A 21,575-nucleotide genomic window follows, 5' to 3' on the forward strand; every position below is an offset into this window, starting at 1 on the left:
CAGATGTATAAACAACCAAAGCCATTTCCAAACGACTGGCTCCTCTGTACCCTGTTGTAATTCTGCCAATTCAACAGATAGCATTTGTTAACATGTAAGACACTTCTTTAAATCATCCAATAGGTGAGTCATTCTGTGAGTGGCTGTGTGGGATCTGAAAGCACCCCCTACTCCCACCAGGGTTATGTTAACACATTCAATAAATAAAGCTTCTAATTTCAATAAATGTGATTCACATCTGAGCACATCTGAGATCGACAACTTCTCGTTTTGAAACAAATTATGTTGAACTGGACGTGTGGTCTTTTAAACTTAGAGGAACCAGACCGTGTTTTTTTTTTTTTTTTTTTCCCCCTTTCTGGATTCATGGGAAGTCAGCCTCTCTTTCAAAACTGGCTTCAATGTGCCAAAGTGTCTGAAATTAGCCCAGCATATGCAGAGGATGACTGTTTTCACAGTTGCTGCTGTCATGTTTTCACGCTCTGCACTCAATCTCAGCAGGTTTTCTGGAAAATCTGATCGGAGGAAAAGTTGGTAACATTAAGCTTCAGGTAAAAAACAAACAAACAAAAAACCTCTGTGTGTTCTGGTGGATCTTACTGGGAACACTGGGCTGAACTTTACATACAGCTCTGGAGCAAACCAGTTTGGAAAAAATGAATGTCATGCAAGGTAGCATGTTTCCTGTCACGTTGTCTGAACATTTAATATTGTTTATATCATTCTGGATAAAAAATGAAAAATGATAAAATGAAATCATCCACAGAATAGTATCACTGTTAAGTTAATGTTGAATTCTAATATTCTGAAAGCTACTAGTTGTGTTACTGTCAAAAATAGTAGCTCCAAGCTAAAATAAAACAATCATCTACCTACCTATCTATGTGCTGTGCAAAGTGCTGCTACACGTTCTAAAATTGCTAAAGGGCCGAGGTGGGATGCTAAAATCTAACACCTTCCTGTTGGAGACGTCTCTCTCCACGCCTCTGCACTGAAATAGACCAAGTGTGATGAGTGTCTGTGAAACCTGGTTATGCATAAAGCAGAGTTTAGGTCTTTTCTCTCCCCTTTGTTGCATTCGAGTGGTGATGTAATGGAGAAATCACTCATTTCACTTGTCATATTTGTTAACAGGCTTCGATGTGCATGTGTGCGTGTCACTCTTTACCTTTTTAAGCTTGCCCAACAACGAAACGATGGGTTCATGTTGATCAACGTAAGCCAGATCCTCTGCTGTCTTTCCATCCTGAGAGAGAGGGGGACAGAAAAGGTGAAAAAAATATACACAGGAGAGAGATCTTGAGCAAATAAATAATACCTCACATTTTGTGTATTTCTAATACACATTTTTGTTGACATTTCATTTATTAAGTCTAATGTCTGATAGTTTTTAGTCTTTGCAATACAAAGAAATTCATGCAGCAACACGTGCAACAACATCAGCAAGTTTGCAACACAGCTGGTAGTAAGCAAGCATTGTCTTTTCAGACTGTGCCTTTGTGTTCGCTGCAGCAGAAACCCACTGCTCCTGGAAGAAGCAACACTTTGGATGTAAGCACAACACACTGTCAATAACAATGGAAATATCTTGCTGCATTGTAAACCGACGGATGCTTGTTCCTCATTCAAACGTCAGATTTTCTGAGGCCAAACCAAACACAGCTTCGACAGTAATCTTGTTCAAGCTGGTTGTTGTGTGAACCATGGATCATGTGAGAAGCTTTACCAAATCATGAGAGAAGATACTGATCACGTATTTTTAGACAGACAACCAGAAAAATGAGAGACAAAGACAAGTCTGTTCGGTCTTTTTAGAGCCCTCCCGTTTTTAGCCACTACTGTGAGGTGTTGTTGTGCTAGAGAGGAAGAGCACTGTTTCCTCAGCAACCTGGATAATTTTGTCTGTGAGGACGGCGTGCAGCATTCAATTAAAACACTAATCTACAAGTCACATTACAGAACTGACCTCTAATAACCTCACACTTATTCTCTCTGATGCCCAGTCATTATACATTTTAAAAAGTGCTTCACTGATTTAGCACTGATTTGTGGTGTGGAGACGACGATGACCGAGGAGATTTAGACAAACATTTATAGCAGGTTGCATTAGAGTTATTGTAAAGGGCTCCAAACTAACTTTTCACCAAGGTAAAACTGTTCCACAGCAAATGTTTCTGTAGACTTTTTTTTTTGTTTATTGGCCTCTTGAGCGCAGGCATCGGTTGATGATCTCAAAATACCAGCTTAATGGCCTGATTAATTGGTCCATCACTAGCATTAGCAGCAGAGGAATCATTTTTTTTTTATTCCGCACGTTCTTCTACATTGTCAAAACCTGGTGCCGACATGAACTCCAGTGCAACTCAACCACAGACCTTGGATGTTAATAATTAACCATTAATTAAGAATTCAACACATTAAAAATGTATTAACTGATAATGTATGTTTTGTGTACCATTTCTCTGGAGCTCACACCTTTTCTCACGGTTTTCTTTGTTTGCTCTGTCAGTCTAAAAATGGCAGTAAATGTGCCCCATTTGACACAGTTTGGTTTGGGAGCATTATTTGTTGTTTGTTGTTTTTTTTATTCTGTTTGTTTAAATTGTTTATGCTTCATGAATGAATATTTCACTTAACTAATATGCTGCTCGATGATGGTGGGGTGGTTCGGTAGCTGGAGCGTGTGCCCCGTGTGAAAAATATCTTAAAATATCAATCAGTGTTTTGTCTGTAACCTAAAGATATTCAGTTTACTGTCATATGAGAGTAAAGAAACCAGAAAATATTCACTTTTAAGAAGCTGAAATCAGAGATGTTTTACTTTTTTTCTTAAAGAATTGCTAAAAACAATTAATAAATTATCAAAATAGTTGGTGATTAATTTAATAATCGATGAATAATTGATTAATTGTTGCAGCTCTACTTTGTAACATTAATTAATAAATGTGTAATCAATTATGGATATTGATTGTTAATGTTTGCAGCTAATGGTTAAGGAAAACACACAAAATTTGCAATCCTGAAACAGACAATCCAGTCAGAGATTCAGCTGTGTTATGTTGTTAGCGGCTAATGCAGCCTCGAGCCTCAAGCGGGGCTACAGAGGTCTGATAAGCTCACTGATGCTGACCCAACTGATGCTGACTCAAATGACATCACTTGAGGCAATTTATCAGACCCTCTGTGTCACAAAAGTCTTCATTGATTGTTTTTTCTCATATGCAGTAATACTCCAACACCTGTCGACGGACCTTGATGTGAAAGTGGTGGCATTCCCCTTTAAGCACTGTACTCTCACAGCTGATTTCAGTAGATTAATCACAGCTGCAGAGTCCGCAAAGCTCACACACACACACACACACACACACACACACACACACACACACACACACACACACACACACACACACACACACACACACACACTTCCAGTATGTGCACAGTCATTCTTGCCCTCCGTACAGCTCTAGAACTGCCCTAATTTGTTACCCTCCTCACTTCTCCCTGAACACACTGACACAGAAACACCACAATCCCGACAAGTTTCACGTCTCTTTCACTAACGCGGCCATCTGTCACTGTCGGGCTCTGGCTGCTGCTGCACAGGGAAAAGCTGCATCGACAGCCTGAAACGCCCACAGAGAGCTTCCCACTTCTATACGCCGTAACAGCAAAGGACGTTCAGCTGGGTTTGTTATGAAATGATCCTGTTTAATCTGGAAATATCAATTAATAGTACTTACAGTTTTGATCAAAAGCCTTACTATTTTCTAACTTTATTCCCATCTTAGTATTTCTTTCTCTACAGAGCCTCTCTGATGAGGTCACATAACATTATAAGAGTGCTGAGTACACCGACCTTTAAGTTGCTTGGATTGGCTAAATGTCAGAAATGTGAATGTAAATTAAGTGCAGCTCGAATAAAAAATTCACCACTTAGTGGGATTTACTTGTGAGCAAATTCATGGGGCTCGCGCTTACAGATGGCAGGGTGTTACGGCTATTACTATTGCTGCTCGGCTACTGGCAGATGATGTGACTGGCTGGTGTTATATATGTATACACCACAAAACTGGGATATCAGATCTATATAGGGTAAGACTTTATAATAACCATCATTAATAAATGGCAAATTGATTGTTAATTAAACTTTAGGTAATAGTATTTTACTTTTAACATCAAATAATGTTTATAAATACTTTATAAACCATTAAGCAATTGTAGTTTTATAAACACCACTTGCACCTTTATATTGGTTATCCATATGTTTATTGAAGCACCACACAGTGTTTATTAACCATTTAACAAGAAAACAGTATATAATTAAATTTTAATGTAATTGAATTTATAGAACTATTTTATATTCATTTATATTATCACTACTAATAATTAGTAAAGATAATTAATCATAATTTCAGTGTTTAACAGTAAAATAACTATTAATGGAAGTTAAATCATTTTAACATTTAGAAATGATGGTTTTAATAAAGTGTTACGCCTCTGTTCGAGATTAAGTTTCTGCTGAAATGGATTAGGACTGTTTGACCACTTTATCCAAAAGTATCTGTGTTGACAATGACAAGGCAGAACAAAAGGGGAGACTGAAGAGAAAGGAATAATGAGATACAACAGAGGCTGAAAATTTAATTCAAACTCATAATTCAGTGAACTGGTCCCCTGTAGCTAACCCTCCGTGTGACAAATTATATTCTTTCATTATCCAAAGACACGTTAAGACAGAGCAAATCACAGAAAGTGAGCGCTGAGCTTACTGCATCCTCACTCAGCTGCTTCACAACAAAACACTGACCGCAGGCCACTGGACAATGAATTATACATCTCCATATGTGCTTTGCAGATTAAACATGCACAGCACATCAGCTGTCATACAATATTAACAGTTAGAAAATGCAGAGAGAGAAAAAGAAACCTCAGTGTGGCAGTGTGACATCTGGCTGTGGAGCGTCCGATAAAATGTCTTCTAATATCTGATTATCTGATTTAAAGCTGCTGAAGATAAAGATATTTACTGACCAGAGCAGAGTGAAATAATGTCTATGCCGCAATAAAGTATGTCCAGTGGCAAATAAATAACTGTGGTCTTTGGGGTTTGTGGCTTGACTGTTCGTCCCACTAGAGGAATGTCAAAGACAGATGGGTGAAACAGGTCTGAGACTGTGGAGAGGTTTATTACAAAGAATAATTAAAACTGAACACACTGAGTCCAGGCGACTGAAATATCTCTATGCTCACTACACAGTGTGTAGCTCCTGATGTGCAAATTTCAATGAAAGATAATGTTACATGTGAAGAATTAGAGCCCATTAGGATCTCAAACAAGCCCTCGGGTGGTTCATGCAGCGCCCAAAAGTAACATCAGCCACCAGCCGAATGCTGGGAAAGTTCTGGCCAGTAAAATTTGAACAATAATCTATGTGCTCTTTGAACATGGGTAAAAAAAAAAGCTACATGTTTTAAAAAAAGCCTGGAGAAATATCAGCTGACAGAGCTGAGGTTATGAACAAGATTAAAGTTTCCATTCCAGCAGTTTGGAGAGCATGGTGCAGTGAAAAAATGTGTTTTGTGAACAGGATCTAAAAATCATTGGACATGAACTCCTGTCCATCTCAGAGGTCGAACGCTCTCGCATGAACACAAAAGGAATGAAACGGGTCTCTGACAGCTCACATCAAGTCTGCTCTCTATTTGATCCTGAACACTCTGATAAAAGCTCATAGCCTGCAGCCGTCAGAGCCCTCAGCACCTTACCTGCTGCTCAGACTCTGCAGAAACAACTCACTGAAGCCATGAGATGTTTGAGCCTCTTCTCTGTATGGTAATTATCTTGTTTTTCCACGACTGACATCTCATTCACTTCTTCATTGTGCATTATAATAAAAATAATCCATACGAATCTGAGTGTTTTGTTTTTTTGATTGCACAACAGAAATCCACTTCAGAATATTTTTGCACTGAAAACTATTTCTGCTTAAGCTTCATTTTAAGGGTCCATAGTTACAGCCCAATCACGTCCTGAGATAATTGTGCAATTTGGTGATAATTATAGGGGGAAAACAGTGTTCAACACCTGTGATTAATTAATTCAAATGTAATACTACATGAGTATTTTTTTAGTCGGTGCACAGCAGGACAGCTGAACATGTAAAAATGTGAAGTTTGTCTAAAGGCAAGCACAAAATTCAGCATTACTGCAGATTTACAAAAAATAAAATGGATAATGTTTATATTTACTTGGACTTAAAGGACCATTCTGTAGGATTTAGTGGCATCTACTAGTGATGATGTATAATGCAAATGTCAGCTAGATCCTGCTCACCTCGTCCTCTGATTCCAAGCATGCAGAAATCATACAGTTGCAGCAAAACTAGCAAAAAGCCATATCTAGAGCCAGTGTTTTGGTTTTGCCCGTTTATTGGTTTTGGGCTACTGTAGAAATATGGCAGTGCAACATGTTGAACTCTGTAAAAGAGGACCCGCATCCTTAATTGATCATTCTAAGGTAATGAAAACATGATGAAAACATACCTATGACTATTATATTCCATTCCTGCCAAATTCTACCAATAAAACCTGCTAAATCTTATACACTGAACTTTTAAATCAAGTGGTTCTTACTCTGAAACTCAACTAGTGCTTATAAACTCAGTTAAACTCAAATAACTCTCTCAGAACTTTGTCTCTCAAACCTATAATTGGCACTAAATTATGGATATATTATTTAAAAGCAAAGTGCATAAAATAATGAACACAAAATATAACTTTTTATCTGATGTAATGTTGTAATAGCTACTGTACAAAAACTGACACCTTGGGTTTGAATATTTTAGATTTCATATTAATGATACAAAGCTTTAAAAGTGCCTTGTACTTAGTAGTACTTATCGGGGTTCAAGAGGTCAAATCAATTTCAATAATAAAAAGGAGGGAACACATTAAGATTTTTGAACTTTAAAACCCATAGAACAAGAGATTGTGGAAATAGAGGCAGTGCAGCTCAGTATCAGGAGGACAGTGCTTATAATGAATTCCTGCAGATTAAACGCAGTTCGAGTTAAAAGCTGCCATCAGCTTTTCTACTTTTATTGAGAATGTCTGTAAGGAGTGTGCAGTGACATGCCCCGCAGATCAAGCAGAAAATTAACAACTCGCCGACAAATAAGCCATCATTCGAACAAATCGAGACAGAGATGTTTTTGCTTATATACTATATGTCATCCATTCCATTGAGCCATGGGAACATCCCTCAGAAAATACTATAAAACCTGTCATGGTGGCAAATTCTCTTTACATTTTCACAGATTCAGTCCTACTGAGAACAGGGGTGTTCATATATAAACTAGTTACAGCAGAATTAATCAAAATGCCAAGACGCTGCCTTGGATTATACTGAAATAAATGCTTCCACAATCACCTGCAGTGCCTAAGATAAATTCTCCCATAATTCATTATGACCGAGGTTAATCCACCGCTGCTGTAAAGTGAAGGGAAACAGCGGAAAAAGAGAAAGCTGTGCAGTGACTTACATTGGTAACGGCGTCAATGTTGGCTCCAGCCAGGCAGAGGTGACGGACAACCTCAAGGCTCCCGTTGTTAGCAGCCAGGTGGAGGGGAGTTCTGCCATACTGGATTAAAAAAGAGAAAAACATGAAAGAGGAGTTTTTAGGCGACACCAGGTGGCGTGACAATAAAGCACCCAAAAAGCAATGGACAGAGTGAATACTGACGATTGATTGATATTGAAATCAACAATCCGAAACTGACACGAAAGCCCAAGTTAAGGACACGGCTATGTGGTCATGGCCAATTGTACAATTTGGGTTTATATCCAGAACTTAACATGGCGTGTGCCAACATTTGCTGTCTTCATACACAGATGTGTTGTATGTAAAAGTCCTGAAGCGGGTGGTAAACAGATGTTAAGAACAATCACAAATTATATTTTTTTATTTTTATTTATAGAAAAGTAGTGTTAAAATGTATAAAATATGATGACAAAAGATTTTTTCCAATAGTTAAAACACTGCATCAGTGTTTCAATGAGCTGGCTGTTCACATCTGCACATTTTAAGTTGAAAAAGGTGACTGTCTGGTGATTGTGCAAAACAGGAGATGCAAACTTAAAGGCATACTATTTGGTATTTTCTGAAAAACAAAACAAACAATGAATAGACATAATCACTAGCCACTAGAAGTGTGTTGTGAGTGTGTATCTGCAGAGCCTGTATTTCTTATTTTCCCCATTATTTTGCTGTGGACTGCCTGTTTGGCAGTGATGTGTAGCCCTTAGTCAATACAGTGCGCAGGTTTTGAGGTCCGTCTCTCTGCTCTCTGTCTGTGAGAGCTGCAGAAGGAGATATACACACATAAACACACAAAGGCAGAGCAATATTGCTTTGCACAAAAGCCAGTGTTTTCCAGAGGTGTGGGTGCGTGTTTGTGTTTTTACTGCTGTGAAAAAAAACAGAAAATACCATTTTATTTCTCTGATTCAGTGCCTTGTTCTTGCTAGTGGCGCTCTGTAGGTTGGTCGGACTCTCTCTTGTTGGTTGAGCCAGGGAGGAGGGGCCAACTTAGAATGGTACACTTACAAACAATTGTGCATATTGTACCTTTAAATTTGCAGGCCTCAATAGAAGTGGGAGCCAGAGTGAATATTTGTATATAGTACACCAACGCAATGTGAGTGATTTTAAGGTGCCAACTTGTTTTTGTTCAGTCACTACTACTGCTACTGTTAGCATAGCAAGCAATTTCCACAATAGCTAGAGGTAAATAGCCAATGGGTCTAATTGCTGGTCCTGCTATGGTTCTCCTGCTTCTGTTTGACTGGTAGAAGGAGCTCTGGTGGGGTTCAGGAAAATAAAACTTGTAATTAAAGCAGGAGCACTGTGTTGAGTTCATGTTATTACCATCATTATTTTTCAACACAATATGTTTCCTCTTCTTAAACATATTTAAACATACAAAAACAGCTTTGGAAAATATCAATATCCACTACAAAAGCATACTCAAAAGCAGCATTTCCATCAATACCCATTTGTCACAATTTGAAAAAAAAAAGGAAGCAATCATTCTGTATACAGAACAGGAGACATTTTCAATTCCCCCCTTCTCGTTTTCCTCCCCAGTGTCAACAGCCGACAGTGAAGACAAATACATGCACAGACTCCGCTGTGTGAGATACGCTGCTTTAGATAAGCTTAAAAAAAGACAAGCAGAGACCGAAAATAATGAATAAATCACAATGTCTCCGGCAGTGCTCCTGATGCACATCACTTCCCTGAACTGCTCTGGGAAGAAAATGGTTCCGAATGTGAAAAAGCTGAGAGGGCCGACCAGTGTCTGGGAAAAGCAATCCCATCGCAGAATACATTAACATGGATGGTGTCAAAATAGAATGTGAAATCACCACAGGCAGAGACGTGTGTGGGAAGTCGTGCCTGACAGGGAGGCAAAGCAAGATGGGATCTTCAGTCAAATATAAACCAGGTACATGAAAGCTCCCTTAAAGGAACAGTTCACCCAAATAAGAAAAAAAAAGCTGCATTTTCCTTGAGAACGGCCTTGTTAGAAGTTAGCAGAATAAAGATGATTTTGGGGCCAAATAAACGCTCACAGATAATCAAAACTGGTGTTAAATAAATCACGAATTTCAACTTTCAACAACACACAGACCTAGATTCAATATTTCTACAAGGAATAAACTGAATGCCAGATTTACGAGCCCATTAGATTGGATCACACAGCAAAAATCCTCAGGGTGCATGTATTTATACTTACACAAATCCCTTTAATCCCTGTAATATGTTTGCTTTCTGTGTTTATTTATCCCTCTGTTTGGCCTAGCTAGTTTAGCTTGGATGAACAGCATAACTTCGTGGTCAAAAGTATATGGACATCTGAGCACTGAAGCCATATTTGTTGTGATAACATCAGACCCACAATCTTAACGACAAATATGAGACAGAAAAACAAAACAAAACAGACAACAACAAATATTTACTCCACACACACACACACGGGTTCAACCTCTGTATCTTCTTATCTGATCAATTTAAACTAAATATGTTAAATATAAAAACATACAGTATACATCACCAACTGAAACTTCAACAACCATAAAGTCCTTTAGATTCTGGCCCAATTGTTATGTCCCAGGTAACCTCGAGCCAGGTTCAATTACAAAGACCACAATTTTTATGCAGTGAATGCTTATATTACTTCTCCCCATATCGTTCCAAATCGAGTTCATTTGTTCTTTTCAATGGCTGCTGTGTTTTCCACCTTCAAATATTAAAACATTTCCTGTGTAGCTGTGTAGGAGGATATGTAGATTTCCAATGTTTGAGTACTAGTTTCTGTAACACAGCTGAAGATAAAAAGAGAAATCCACCTCTGCAGATACCTCACTGTGTCTTTAACAGAGCTTGAAAAATGCCAATTGATGGATTAAAATTAAATTTCACTCCCAAAATCCCTGATAACTAATGCTCCGTATCAATCCAAATCTTTTGAATTTTGCTACAATCCCAAAATGTGTGGATCAGCATCTCATTTTCAGACCGCTGATCTGCAGCTATAACAGCCTCCACCTTTGTGAAGGCTTTTCACAGGATTTTAGAACCTGACTGCACGGATTTGCTCCCATTCAGAGGCAAGAGCATTAGCGGGGTCCGAGGTGAAGTTGAAACAGGAATACGGTTTGCATAAACTGTTAACACAAAGTTTAAAGCACACCGTTGTCCAAATATTGTTTGCTGTAGCCTTAACTTATCCCTTGATAAAGGGATCATGAAAAGCAGTGTGAGGTGGACAAGGGTGTCCGCATACATTTGGCCATATGTTGTAGTTCGGTCTGGCTGCTTATGCTTGTAGAAAAACACAATTTTGATTTGACTCATCAAGGTGGTGAAATGCACCACATAATGCTGCTTGCGTGTGGCTGGCAGCTGAAAAACAATAGCTGTGTTTGGAAATTACGTAAGACGAGTGTTAAAATTACTCATAGTGCTAACAGGAACATTTTAATACAAGGACATGGTTTTAAAATGCTGCAGGTGTCAGTACAGTTCTGACATCTGGATATTAATAATGCCAGTAACACACACAAGAATACACACTTATACATACAGTTACAGAGTGAACCATAAAATCTATTAATTTTACATGTTTGGTTCTTCATGCTACATGCAGCTTTCAGTAAAATATTTATTAGTTTGAGTAACATGGCCAATTTAGAAAACAGTATATTAAATTGGACCCAGAAACAAGGACCAGGAGAATCTAGAAAAACTAACAGCAATAGGGTTGGTGTTATTTTTTGGGGTGGAGATTGAAATGTTTCCATATGTATACAGATATATTGATATCTCAAAACCTGGCTAGATAACACCAAAACTGGGTGGTTTCCCCACCCTAATTTTGGTGAACTGACCCTTTAGCCAATGGCACTGTAAAAGAGCGTGGGGCGTGGCTGTCCTCACCTTGTTGGGCAGGTCAAGGCTGGCCTTGGCATTGCAGATTGCCGTGACGACGGGCAGGTTTCCGTCCTTGCAGGCGATGTGCAGTGGTGTGTGGCCGTGGCGATCCTGCTGGTCCAGGTGGCAATGGTGTCTGAGGAGGCAGCGGACCACTTCAACCTGACACCTCCGTACGGCCAGGTGGAGGGCTGTGTGGCCGTCCTGCAGAGACACGCAACGTAAATCCTCCGTGTCACCTGACTGATTGTTGAAGCTGATGTGAAATTAACAGCAGGGTAAAAGGACTGAAGAAATGAAGACATTCAATCAGTTTCTGATGTCCTGACAGGTGAATGAAGCTGTTAGGTTTTCATCGTATTTAATGTCTTTTTTATTCTCTTATTTTAGATGCATCACTAGTGAGAGAGCTTTAATCAGAGGATCAAACCAGCTACATCCATTTCATTTTTTCTTTAACATACATCTTGGCCTTTACCAGAGAGCACAAAGGAAATGAGGGCGGAAAGAGAGGGGAAATGACATGCAACTAAGATTCTCAGCCAGACCTAATCAGGGAGGTTGCAATCACATGATCAGCATAGTAAAACCTTTGGCCACCAGGATGCCCCGTTTCTCTCTTTTAACTTTGGGCCAGATGTACTGTGGTATTGTATTCTCAGTATTCTATGTCTTTCATTGGTCCATTGAAACCTGTCTGACGTGCAGCAAAGGGCCACAGGTGAAAGTTGCACCAGCGGACGCTGCAGAGGAATGACATGGGGCGCATGCTTTACCAATTGAACTACAGGGAACTACAGGACTACAGGGTCCACATTGCACCTTTGTAATCCTAGATTATAAGTATCTTGTTGTTTTTCATTCATTTGTTTTTCAAGTTACAACTTTATGGAATAATAACACAGAAAACAGACATAACTAATGCATGGACTAATTAGTCTACCAATGAAAAGATTATCTTCTAATAAACAATGTCAAGACCCTTAAAACTTAAGAGTGTTGGCAGGTTATTTAAAATCATAATTACTATTTTTATATTTGCAATTATGTTACATTATGCCTAAATAAATCCTGGATCCATTGAAGGAGTGGCACTGAGCTGAAGTGTTTTGGGGCTGATCACCTTGTCAGTTGCTTCTAGATCGGCCTTGTGCTCCACCAGGCACTCCACGATGTCCACAAAACCCCGAGCTGATGCGGTCAGCAGCGGACTCTCCCCCTCGCGGTTCTTCGCGTCCACATGGCAGCCCGCCTGGCAAAGTGCTCGGGCTACTGCCGAGTATCCGTGCCATGCAGCGCAATGCAGCGGGGTCTCCTGCTCCTGGAGATGGAAATGTAGAATGCAAAAGAATTAAAAACCAGGGGGCTCATTATAGACATTTCTTAAGTCCGATGTCCTATCTTGTCTCAGTTTAGAATGACCACTTGTTGTTTGGGCCGCAGTCCAAACTCCACACACTGGCATGACAGCCAATAAACTTCCCAAAAGGACACTACTGATGCCTCTGACCCATCGAAGCTAAAACTGAACAGATGTCTTTTGTTTTCGATTACAGCAAGATAGCTAGCCAGTGACAAGTGGGGTGAGACATCTGTTGTCCCGGACATAAGAAGTCTTGTGTACATTGTAGACACAGATAAAGACGTGGCAGGGCGAGTGCTGATTGAAGAATTGAGTTTACAGTTCCAGTTATGATTGCTTAAGTTAAGATATGAGGTCTAAGATAGGAAAGGACACTAGCCTGATGTCAGAACTGTCAACTTGTTACACTTAAGTCCAGAGAAACGGCCAACTCAGCGGAGTGGGTGGATTCAAAGGTCTCCATCCAAACTAAAAGGACACCGCCATGAGTTTAGGAATTGCTTCAGTAATAGCAAGACAGGATTTTCCCTGTGTGTGAAAGTTAAAGTCAGGACAAACAGTTAGGAATTTTTTTTATGTCATGAGGCCCCTGTGTCCTTTGGCTGAAGAAAACTTTCTCTAAAAACCACTCGGGTCATTTTGCTGCATGTTTATGTGCATGTGTGCATGTGTTTACCCTATCAGCCAGGTCTGGGTTGGCACGGATGCTGCACAGGTAGCTCACCACATCCACGTTGCCATAGCGAGCTGCCACGTGAAGAGCAGTCTCCCCCGACTGAGAAAGACAACAAAGACTTAAAACAAGATCAACAAAAAAACAGCAGGCAAAATATACAGTGTGATGCCTATGCAATACAGTAATTACTCCCATGTGGAAAAATATTTGGTAACAGTTTATTTGAAGGGGTCTACAGAAGTCTTTAAGAATGTTATTTTAAATGCAAAGTTGACAGTGTCTTTGTCATGACAACTTGATATGATCAAACTTCAAGAAACTATTCAACTTTATGTTTTAACATTACATTAAACTGCCATATGTGTTTGACATTTCCTTGACTTGTCCTTGATTTTTGACATGTCATAAAGATGTCAGTAAGTTTTATTATGCTCTTAAATGACTTTATAACCGTGTCATGAATAATTCTATTGACTTTAACTAAAGTAGCACCAGTAGACTTCAGGTGACATCTGGAAACTCTGTAAATCAGTACAGTACAGTGCTCCCAAGGAAAAATATCCATGAAGCAGTTATAATAGTCTCATGACAGACAATGTTAAAACCAACCACATTTGACAGTACGATGCAATTTAAAACATAACTGACAGACTGACACTTGATGATCCCTAACATTTTCATACTTTTATGGAAGGCAAGTGAAACTCCTATTCCTGTTAAGTCATGCCATTTCCACTGAGTCAGCAACTTTCCAACACTTGCACTTAAACAAGACATTCAGATTTTACTTTCCTGTGTGTGAGGAGACATAGCACTCGTTAGAAATCGATCCATCAGCTTTAACTTTATGGCTGCCAGTCAGAGCAGAGGCTCGTTAGCAGTGGAGCTGCTTATGTGAAACAACACCCAAGACACCATGTTTGCTCGTAGGTGGGAAAGTGAAACGCTTAAAATAGCATCTAATTGGATTTATATTGGAAAAAAGCTTTACAGATCTATTTAATGAGGGGAATTACATAAAAACACAGAAGATAGAAAAGATTCACTTGTTAAAAAGGTGCTGAAAAGGTCTTGTGGCTTCCTCTTTCTCATAAAACAATTATTTGGTCCTGTACAGACACTTCGGCTTGTGATTTTAGGGTTATATAGTGCAATAAAGTGAGATGAAACTTTAATGATCCTTGGACAGGAGCTAGATAATAATCAGGAAAGTGCCTGGAGTGCAGATTAGCTCTGGTCTGGTGGAGGACGACTGTACTCGGCGTCAGTGTTCACAGACAGAAGAGGACACCACCAGCAGGTAAAATGATGAAGAGACTGGAAAATGCTTTCGGGATTTCGTCTGCCAGAGCAAGCTCTGTGATCGAGGCTACACCAGCATCAAAAGCAAACACACACACACACATATCTTCCTCAGCAAGACCTGTTTCTATAGCAACAGCAAATAAGCTGATAAAATGCCAGAGTAACTGGTTTTCTCCCCAGGTGCTCACTGTGGAGAGTGTGAATGTGTGAATTTGTGTGTGTGTGTGTCTATCTGGCCATTTGGAGAATCAAAGCAATGCTTCTCGAGAGGTTTGATGGGTAGGAGTGTGAGTAATTGCTGAGAGATAACTAAGTGTGGTGAGTAGTAGCAAGTATGTGTGTGTTTCTGCACATGCGTGTGTGTTTGTATGTGTGAGACATGCAGAGAGGGGAAAAGAGGCACTTGATTCACCTTATCTTGGACATCCAGAGGGCATTTCTTTTCATGGAGGAATTTCAGGGTCTCCACGTGGCCGTGTCTCGCTGCGTAGTAGATAGCGTTGGCTCCACTCTGAAGGTTCAAGAGAGAAGAAAATTCCAGGATTTATCCCTGACCTTTACTATAAAAATCGTGCTCTCTGGGACTGCGTCTGTAGCCAGATGATATGAACACATCCTTCTAAATGCTGCACAGCAAATTTCTGACAAAGAACGTACAACTATTTTGGTGCTACAGCATCCTGCCTTCCCATTTCCATTACTCTTATGAATTTAGAGCTGCACCGGCAAAATGGTTGTTGAATGTCATCTAACTGTAACTGTTTAAAACTGGACTAGCTTGAAAACTGGTTATAACGTGATAGTAATTTGCACATAACACACTGATGCTTGTTATCCTGACTGCTCTATGATGATTTATAATATACCAGACAATTTGACAACATGCAACAGGTCTTAGACTAGTGAGTTTAAATGAGAAATCTGTAATATATTTAATTAAGTCATACAATGACCACGATACGTCATCAGAAATTAAGGAAACTGATGCTAAACTATGCTAAGTTGAAACACTTGCTACTCTGACAACAAAACCACAGCCGTGCCCTTCTTTCCAGGCCAGAATGTTTTTGTTTGCCTGTTTCATGTTAATTTGAATTAAAATTAATGCTGAATGTTCACTAAATGAGTGTCTGTTTATGAGCTGTGAGAAAGCATCAATAATCTTTAAAAGGAGTAGGGTTAAATTGAGCAATTAAATTGAGCAATGTGTTAATGCAGTCTGGCAGACAGACAACAGGCAGTCACTGAGCTCTGGCTCCAGTATGTGTTTTTGGAGCAGTATGCTATTTTTTGGGGATAACGAGCTGAACTTTACATCGACTTGTTTTCCAGTTGCTGCCAGTTTGTACTTTGTCTTGCGCAGCCAGACCTATCTCCATACTTAAACATGTTATAGTGCTTTGTCAGCACAGGAAAAAGGTCTGACTGAACCCATTATCATTCTGAAACAGCGGAAACAAAAACACTCTGCCTTTTTTGGATTGAATTTGGACAAAACAAGACATCTGACCATATCACCTTGGGAACTTGCTCTGTGAAGTTTTCACTATGTTTTGACATTTTGATGATTGATTTAATTAATTATTCCAGAGAAAAACCTGCAGATTATTCAAAAATTAAAATCAGTTAATAAATTTGTTATTTGATATATCACCTGAATCACCATTTATTGCTGATAGGACAGCTGAAGTGAGACGGAAAAGGGGGTGAGAGAGCAGAGGATGATACACAGGGTGGAACTGAACTCGGGCTGTTGCTGAGGACTTGCACGCTCTATCAATATCAAATTACCATAATATTGAATTATTATATACTTTTTGAACTCATGTTTATGTCAAAACTGTACAGTCAGTGAGTTTCATTTATGGAAATATTTAGTTTTCATTTATTTTCCGAAAAGTTTTGGAGAAGTTACCATATGTTGAGGCTGCTGCGCATGTACAGATCAAATATCTATTTAAAAAGACTATTTAAAACATATCAGTGTAGCATATGCTATTCTCACAGTACCCTCTGCTATACTAATGAGTACCTGGCTACATTTATTTATAGTGTAGATATCCTCCGTCATAATCCAAATGACAGTCTGTCACATTCTTCTGCTCTGACGCCGTTAATGCATGACTATTAAAGTCCACAGCTGCTTGTCAGAATCTCAATGATTATAGCAAACAGATGAGTTGTTACCTTGTCATGGGCCTGGATCTCCGCACCTTTTCTCATCAGCACCTCAATGATCTGAATGTTGCCACAGCCAGCTGCAATCAGGAGGGGAGGAGTCCCGTGCTGCAACGTACACACATCGCAATTTTAGCTTTCAGAGACCATGATGTCTTTATGCTTTAATGTGTGCAAAAGACGGAGCTGTGTGAACCTCAATCTGATGGCATGTAATTACACATGAAGGACACAGGGGAAGGAGGCTTATTTTCTCCCACCGGTTCTTAATAAAAAAGTTCAGACATTCAGGAAATGAAAAAAGATGGACATATCACAGGTTTTAGAAACTGCTGAAGTCTTTTATGTTTTACAGTGTCTGCATAGGGGTGAAAAATGCAATCTGATGTAAAAAAAGAAAAGAAAGATGGAGAGGATGGAAGAAAATGGCAAGATGACCTTTACTGCACCAGCTCCTGGGGCTTAAACACAGAACAAAGTTAGAAAACCTTGCAATTACCGGCAGTAATTCAGATTTTGTTCCCTCTTCCTTTTCACATTCTTTATAAAGCTCTAAGAAGCTCTCTGCTACCAACTGTCATGTTATTCTGCTGCTCCTCTCCATATTGCTGTATTCTCATTCTCTCCTCTTTTCCTCCTCACTTCACTGAATTTAATAACATCACGTCCCCCCATCGCCCATCAGCTGTCAACAAACAGCCGTCTCCGTTGAAACAGCGAGCAGAATGAAGATGAGGGAGTTGCTAAGTCTGAATAGGCAACCGACCGTCAGGCTGTTCGATGTAAAAACAAAAACTATTTGGTTCTTCTCAGCACTTAACTCATTCTCTCATAAAATGTATGCAGCCGAGGACCCTTTCCAACTCACCTTTATTGTTCTATTCGTCCTGTAAATAAAACTGTCACATTTGATTTTGTCCTCCACCTCAAAACATTTATCTCTGTTTTCTATTTCAATGTCATCCTCTAGTTTTTTCATTATGACAGAGAGATAAACTGACAAAAATGTAGATGACAAACTGTTTCTCAAGCTGATTGCTTGCCTTTTAATACACAGAAAGGTCTTCTGCTTAAGATGATCATAGCCAAGAGTGTTCAGTCTGTTCATCTGTTTTAAAACAGTTTTTGTAGTCCACCACAGCCTGGACTACAATTCCCTTGAGGTCTCCCCACACAAGTTCGCCCGATTGACGGTGTTCTGCATTAATGCTGCATTCTAGACATCTTCAAACTCAAACATTCCTACTTCCTGTTCTAAAACCTGTTCTATATGTAAATTGTTTTCTGATGTTATTAAGTCCCAACTCAATAAATGTGGCACAGTCAGCCGTGTTTTTTGTTTGTTTTTGGCATCACGCACCTGGAACGCTTTGAGCCTGGAAGTTGGAAATTCTACTGGGAAATTTCGACCTGCGACATTGTCTGGAATGCAGCAAAACCTTTCTCAAGTTATGTCTTAAATTTTTGTGCTGCTGCATTCACTTAATACCCGTTCATGCTTTAGAGATGGTCTCTGAGAGAAAGCTTGATAATTGAAGAGATTTTTGCAAAGATTTGAGTGTGCAGATGCTTTTTTTTCATTTAGTTTTATACTGCGGTCGAGCAAAATGACCTCTTCACTACACCTGAGGGAAATTTGCTGGGACAGAACTGGCTTAGGTGAAAAAATTGGATTTGGAGACCATCTTTGAGTGATAACGACAAGAACGGCTGTGAAAGTACATGACTTTTGTCCTTGCAAATAATATTATGTCATAGGAGTACGTTTAAATATCTAAGTCTGTCTGTAGTTTTCTTTTGAAAACCAAATCATCTCTTCATCTCCGTCTCTAAATTCATCCACACACAACAACCATGACAGTAACAGATATCTGGAAGGACCAAACACAAGTTACACAAAATCTACTTCTTAATCCTGTGATCAGGAGCTTCCATTCAGTCCCTAAAATGAGGCTGTCATACTTGCTTCGGGGGTTAGAGCATGAAGACATCCTCCTCATGGCTACAAAGCCCTTGACCAATCAGCTGCCTCAGTGATGACACTGGACTAGTCTGTTTGTGTGGGTAAAGTGGACTGCACTGCACGCTTGGATGTTTGGCTATTTTAGAAAAAACTGAATAAGAAACATGTCGCACTTTTAAAAGAACACAACATAACAAAACAAGGTTAAAAGAACAGAATATTTGGGGGTTTTCTGTACAGTATGTCTGCGTTGGTCACCTTGTTGGGCTGGTTGACGTCGTAACTGTTCAAGGAGCCGAGCAGATGCTGCAGACCGGGCACGTTGTCGTCGTTTATGGCGTGGATGATGGCCTTCATCACGAAGGAGTCTTCCTCATCCTGTATGGGTGGGAAAGATAGTTACTCTTCTGCTGTTCACAAGATGATCCCACCCTGTGAACATTAATCCTGTGAATTCTCGCTATCACATGCCCCCTTAAGTCTCTCTTTCATCTTTTCCTCATGCATGAACACACACAGAAACAAACAGACGTTTCTTTTGTGTCTGCAGTTGAGGTTCAAAATCTTTCTAGACTTTTTTTTTGTCGTCTGTGACATGTGACCCAATAACCTTGAGCCGGACGGCACAGAAATCAGCTGTGATGCTCTGCTGCACAAAGAGATGAGGAGGAGGAAGGCAGGGAGGTGAGGAGGAAAGGAGAATGGGCGGGGGGGGGGGCAAGGCTGATGTGGCATTTGTTCGGCCAAGCGTGACGCTCCAGCTACATTCCTCGACATAACCTCCCTGCTGGGGGAGCCATGACTGAGCCACCTCAGGAGAGCTGCAAATACAACACCAATATGTACGAGCAGCAAACCGCCTGCTGAGGATTCACTGTCGACACAGTTGTTTTGGGGATTTTTACCGTCTGAAAATTGTTATTCATGTCACAGGATGGAGAGGTTTTACCAATCTGTTCTATTTTCTCTTTGACGTGTATTTTTTACAGAGTAGAGCTGGTAACAGTCACTTAAGAACCTCTTTAATAAAAGAATGCAAAGTGATGATGACAGTGTCTCCGTCTAATTTCACGGCCTAAGTGACATACCTGGTCTTCCAGTTAAAATAAATAATGAGGAAGGTTGGTATCTCAAAAATCATGATATGTTAAGTTAAGGAGTTGTAATTCTCAGTCAGACTGGGAAAACTAGGGTCGGTATTGGGAATGAGCAATGCTCCCCTGTCCTTCAATATGTTACTTTTGAGGTACTTTGTGCAGGACAGTTTATTACCTCAGCAAGTTAAGAAAATGTTCTTTTGTTGAGGCATATTAACCAAAACTCAACAATAAGGACTGCCTGATAAAATGTCATGTTGGAAAAGTAAATCCAGCCACTCACTTGCCTGACCAAGCAAGTGGTAAAGAAGAATTTAACTATTAAACTATTTTCAGTTGGTGGTTACAGTAATTACTCTAGTAAAAAATAGCTGAAAATGCTGTTTCCAGCCTCTCACATGTGGAGATTTCTAGCTTTTCTGGGTTTATTATCATATTATAGTGAATATCTTTGGGTTTTGGACTGACAAAACACTGAAAGAGCCATAACATAAAACTAAGGTTATGATTAAATTATCCAGGTGACTCTTGTATTTCTATGCTGTGGAAAAATAATCTTATTAGGAAAAGTCAACTTTGAAATACAAATACAATCTTGTAGATTGCAACATGTCATCTTCTCTCCTCTTCCAAACATCCACAGGAGCCTACGGTGGCCACGATACTTGCGAAAAATATGAAAGGCTGTCTTTAGAGGCAGTGTTGGGTTTGTCTGTTCTGGGCTACTGCAGAAACACAGCAGTGTGACAAGGCAGGCTCACTCAAAGATAACAGAAAGACTTTTATTTTCAGGTCTGCCATAAGCTGTTAATACAGCCTCATAAAGCTATCACACTGCTGCTTTAATCAAAGAATTATTAGCAGATTAATCAGTAACAAAAATAATCTGAAGCTTAACGCAAACAACTTCTTAGTTGAAAATTTACAGGGGGGTGCCTTCACTAAAGCACTTAACCCAGAACCTGCTCAGCCGATAAATACACAGATCTATTAGAAAGCTGCTACTGGTAAATGTAAACTGCTGCTGCACTTCTGTTTGTGGACTACAGGAGGTGCAGCGTTCTCAAAATGTTTAGTTCTACCTGCCAGCTCACCTGTGACATGAGGAAGTCGCTGCGTAATCCTTTGATGAGGAAACAGACCCGGCCTTGGCCTGCTGGCAGTGCTTTGTCAATGATTAAGCCTCACACTGAGGCCACAGTGTTTACATCTCACAGGCTTGTCCGTATCAATAGACACACAAATCATAAAAGCTTTCTTATGTATCATTATTTACATACAAACCCATACAAACGGATGTGTATGTTGTATGTGCAACAGTTTCTCTCTCTGTGGCCACATTCCTGTAAGCTCAGCTTGGTTTTAAGGTCACACAAACTGAAATTCCAACAATTCTGCTAACACCTGACCTGTGGCACTCAGGGGAAATGAGGAACAGATCAATTACATGTAGGAGCTCAAGATTCTCAGAGAGATTGTCGAGTTAGAAATACCA

At 39.7% G+C, this 21,575-nt stretch overlaps 1 protein-coding gene across 1 annotated transcript in view; it reads right to left on the minus strand.

Annotated features, from left to right (window-relative positions):
- Nucleotides 1–21,575, minus strand: part of dapk1 (death-associated protein kinase 1) — an 87,457-nt gene that overhangs the window by 10,412 nt on the left and 55,470 nt on the right. Inside the window, exons 12-19 of the mRNA XM_084728274.1 lie at nt 19,242–19,361; nt 17,030–17,128; nt 15,255–15,353; nt 13,538–13,636; nt 12,622–12,819; nt 11,505–11,702; nt 7,545–7,643; nt 1,169–1,246 (exon numbers count right to left, since the gene is read on the minus strand). Coding sequence (XP_084584400.1) covers nt 1,169–1,246; nt 7,545–7,643; nt 11,505–11,702; nt 12,622–12,819; nt 13,538–13,636; nt 15,255–15,353; nt 17,030–17,128; nt 19,242–19,361 — 990 coding nt within the window. The remainder of the gene's footprint in view (nt 1–1,168; nt 1,247–7,544; nt 7,644–11,504; nt 11,703–12,621; nt 12,820–13,537; nt 13,637–15,254; nt 15,354–17,029; nt 17,129–19,241; nt 19,362–21,575) is intronic.

The sequence above is a fragment of the Lutjanus erythropterus genome, chromosome 10, assembly GCF_056507025.1.
Source record: "Lutjanus erythropterus isolate fLutEry1 chromosome 10, fLutEry1.hap2, whole genome shotgun sequence".
NCBI lineage: Eukaryota > Metazoa > Chordata > Actinopteri > Lutjaniformes > Lutjanidae > Lutjanus > Lutjanus erythropterus.